At 53.2% G+C, this 3,832-nt stretch overlaps 1 protein-coding gene across 1 annotated transcript; it reads right to left on the reverse strand.

The window, feature by feature from the left end:
• Positions 1-549: 549 nt before the first annotated feature.
• LOC136842136 (uncharacterized) lies at positions 550-2,404 on the reverse strand. Its single transcript, XM_067109499.1, has 3 exons — positions 2,152-2,404; positions 1,490-1,951; positions 550-788 (listed from the first exon to the last, which is right to left on the reverse strand). Exons 1-3 carry the CDS (start codon positions 2,402-2,404, stop codon positions 550-552), a joined length of 954 nt encoding a protein of 317 aa, XP_066965600.1.
• Between the last annotated feature and the right edge of the window lie 1,428 nt (positions 2,405-3,832).

Here is a 3,832-nt window from a genome sequence, read left to right on the forward strand (position 1 = left end):
GCCCAAGGGCTGGGAAAGGAAACGCAAAGGGCGCGAACCCTTCAGGAAGAGCCGACACGCCTGCCTTGTGCCAAAGGACGGGCGTAAGGGCGTGCCACTTCCCACTCTGTCTCTCTTACTGCTTCAAAATGATTAATGTATTTTTAAAGGGGATGATATCCCATATGCTAATTGCCGCTTGCGGTGGTAAGTAAGGGAAAGTGTAAAGGAAAGATCGATAGAGAAGGGTGAGGATAGAAATTCCAAAGGAAAGGAAGAAGATAGCGGAAGGCCTTGACATCCTCTCCTGGATGAAAGGTGCCAAGACGTTCAAAGATGAAGAAGTGGCCCTATGCCAAGTTTGCACAGGGGCCAGCAGAACTCGGGAGCTCGTTGTGGACTACCTGCGATCGCCCACACCCGTGGTGACCCCGCCGCGAACCTCTCCTCCTTGGACCGTTGTCCTTGGCCGGGGAATCGGAGGGCCCGAGGCCACAGGGCGGCAAGGGGTGCCATCTGGGTCAGCCGCTGCGACAACTGACCCAGGAATTTTGTTCGCCACCTCGGACATTAACCGGCGCAGTTCGCAGAGTTCATCGGCCCAAGAAGGCGGGCAGAATCATGACTCGGGGAGGAATCTGCTGCGGGCGGAGAGAGAGAGGGGATGGCTGGAGGGGGTGGGGTCGACTTGCATGCAGGGGTGACCAGCTCAGGCACTGACATTGGCACTGGCGCTAGTAGCAATGTGGTGGTGTTCTCGTCTGTCTGGACGGACAGAGACTGGCACTGCTCAGTGCGCCTAAGTGACACTGGCAGAGGAGTTGAAAAACAAGATTCTCCTGAAGGGAGATCTGGCTGAGGCCTCGGCACTGGCACTGATGCCATGCCGGGCACTGGACTCGGATTTGGATGATTAATTGGGGAATGGGGACCCCAGAATGGTTGTGGTTTGAAATGGGACGTAAAGTCTTGGCCCAGGAGGACGTCATAGCCTCCTGGAATGTGTTTCGCTACGGCGAGACGAAGGGTCCTGGCTCTGTGGGGTCGGGTGACCCTCAGTTGGACCGTAGGGAGGATCATTTTAAAATCGTTTATGCTCTCAATGGTGACGAGCTTGCGTCGGTCTATTATAGCTCCATAGGGAACTTTGTCCCTCCTTATGAGGGAAATTTGTGTGCCAGAGTCGTCAAATGCCTTGACCTGGCGTGCTGAGTGTCTACCTCGAGGAGGTGCCACATAGATGGGACCCTCGGCAGGAGGGCCTAAGGACTCAGGATTCGTTACTGCCAGGGCGACGGCAGGATTTCCGGACTTATTATTTCTAGGGCATTTTGCCCATGAGGAAGAGTGGCCATAAACCTTGCACGCTGTGCAAAAGGTTTGGCTGAAATCTCTTCGCACTGCCCCAGCAGAGGGCGCAGGCGACTTATTAATGGGTTGTCCGGGAGAGAGAGACGCTGGGTGTTTACTGCGGCATTGCTCTTTGGCATGCCCGATCTTTTTACAGAACCTGCACACAACGGGCTTCTGTGATTGCCCATTCTTCGGCGGAGGGGCACCCGAAAGGAAGGCGGGTGGAGTAATTTTTGCGCTGCAGGAGCTCGTGGGGTGATGAGTATCCCAGGAGTCGGCGAGGCGTCAGCATTCCACCAACGTCGTGGGCCCTCTCGGCGACGTGCGTGGCGAGGCCAGAGGGTGTAGAGTAGAAAGTGCTCTATTTTTATCTGTTCGATTGCCTCGTTGAGGGTCATAACCCCACGGACTCGAACCATTTGGCACGGAGCACACTTGGACTGGTAGGCCCAGTCTGCCCAGGTCTGATTGGCTTCTTTCACTTGCCCTCGCCAGCGCCTCCTCCAGCGTTCAGGGTTATTTCGTGCGCCTTTGCGATAGTCTGGCGGACGACCTCCCAATTCTCCTAATCCTCCGGCGGAAGGGCTTTGTAGGCGATAAGGGCCTTCCCTCCAAGGTGCTTGCCCAACACCAGGGAGAGTTCGACTGCACTCAGGGGGCAGGCCTTTAAAACTGTCTTGGCGCTGTCGAGCCACACCTTGGGCTCGGCCTCCGTCCACTTTGGCACGCAGGCGAGAGCCTGGCTGAAGGCACTCATCCCCTGAGTGGCAGGTGGAGGCGAAGGGCCACTATGTTGCAGCATTGCGAGTTCATGGGCACGCTGCTTGTCCCTTTCTTCCCTTTCCGCTTCTTCTCGTTTCTCTTGAGCCTGTCTCTCTGCTTCTCGTTCCCTTCTCTCTACTTCTCGTTCCTGCCCTGCGGCTTCTCGTCTCTCCTGAGCCTGTTTCTCTGCTTGTGTGGCTTCCATCCTCTCCTGTACCCAGTCTCTTAGTTCTCTCCCGGAAAGGCCGAGTTCCTTCCCGGAGGACATGAAGAACTTGAAATCCTCGCTCTGCTGAGACCGTGTCGACATTTTGCAGGTGGGAGAGGACGCTAGTAACACACAGATTTAATTTTCCAGAGCTGTGGGAATTTGGAATTTTCCCCAAAGGGCGTATGAATGATCTCCCGCCCTGGCACAGCGGGCTGATTTGGGGGGCGACGATTAACAAGTGATTGGTCTCCCAAGGTACCGACAAACAGGCTTGGTTGGGGACGATGATTAGCAAATGATTGGTCTTCCAATTTACAGACGGAGCGGGCTGATTGAGAGACGATGATGAACAAATGATTGGTCTTCCAAGGTACCGACAAAACGGGTTTGGTTGGGGACGGTGATTAGCAAATGATTGGTCTCCCGATTTACCGACGGAGCGGGCTCATTGGGCGACGATGATGAACAAATGATTGGTCTCCCAACGTACCGACAAAACAGGTTTGGTTGGGGACGGTGATTAGCAAATGATTGGTCTCCCGATTTACCGACGGAGCGGGCTCATTGGGCGACGATGATGAACAAATGATGGGTCTCCCAAGGTACTGACTTAGCGGGTTTGGTTGGGGACGGTGATTAGCAAATGATTGGTCTCCCGATTTACCGACAGAGAGGGCTGATATGGCGACGATGATGAACAAATGATTGGTCTCCCAAGGTACCAACTTAGCGGGTTTGGTTGGGGACAGTGATTAGCAAATGATTGGTCTCCCAATTTACCGACGGAGCGGGCTGGTTGGACGACGATGATTAACAAATGATTGGTCTCCCAAGGTACTGACTTAGTGGGTTTGGTTGGGGACGATAATTAGCAATGATTGGTCTCCCAAGGTACCGACAAAACGGGTTTGGTTGGGGATGATGATTAGCAATGATTGGTCTCCCAAGGTTCCGACAAAACGGGTTTGGTTGGGGACGATGATTAGCAAATGATTGGTCTCCCGATTTACCGATGGAGCAGGCTGATGGGGCGACGATGATTAACAAATGATTGGTCTCCCAAGGTACCAACAAAACGGGTTTGGTTGGGGATGATGATTAGCAAATGATTGGTCTTCCGATTTACCGATGGAACGGGCTGATTGGGGGACGATGATTAGCAAATGATTGGTCTCCCAAGGTATCGACAAACGGGCTGACTTGGGAACAAGACAGGAATGTATAGGTCTCCCTAATTACCGACGAAACGGGCTTATTTGGGGACTAGATTGGGACATATATGGGTCTCCCGAATTACCGACGAGGCGGGCTTATCTGGGGACTGAATTGAAAATGAATTGGTCTCACCAAAGTACCAACGAATGGGTTTATTTGGGGACAAGATTGGAATATATATGGGTCTCCCGACTTACCGATGAGGCGGGCTTATCTGGGGTCTGGATTGAAAATGAATTGGTCTCACCAAAGTACCGACAAACGGGTTTATTGGGGACAGGAATAGAATACATAAGCTCCATAGAATTCCCG

The sequence above is a fragment of the Macrobrachium rosenbergii genome, chromosome 2, assembly GCF_040412425.1.
Source record: "Macrobrachium rosenbergii isolate ZJJX-2024 chromosome 2, ASM4041242v1, whole genome shotgun sequence".
Lineage (NCBI taxonomy): Eukaryota > Metazoa > Arthropoda > Malacostraca > Decapoda > Palaemonidae > Macrobrachium > Macrobrachium rosenbergii.

Coding starts and splice junctions, on each gene's coding strand:
- LOC136842136 (XM_067109499.1), bottom strand. CDS start 2,404: ATGTCGACACGGTCTCAGCAGAGCGAGGATTTCAAGTTCTTCATGTCC. Junction 1,952..2,151: donor GGAAGAAAGGGACAAGCAGC/GTGCCCATGAAC, acceptor GTGTTGGGCAAG/CACCTTGGAGGGAAGGCCCT. Junction 789..1,489: donor CAGAAGCCCGTTGTGTGCAG/GTTCTGTAAAAA, acceptor CTCCTCTGCCAG/TGTCACTTAGGCGCACTGAG.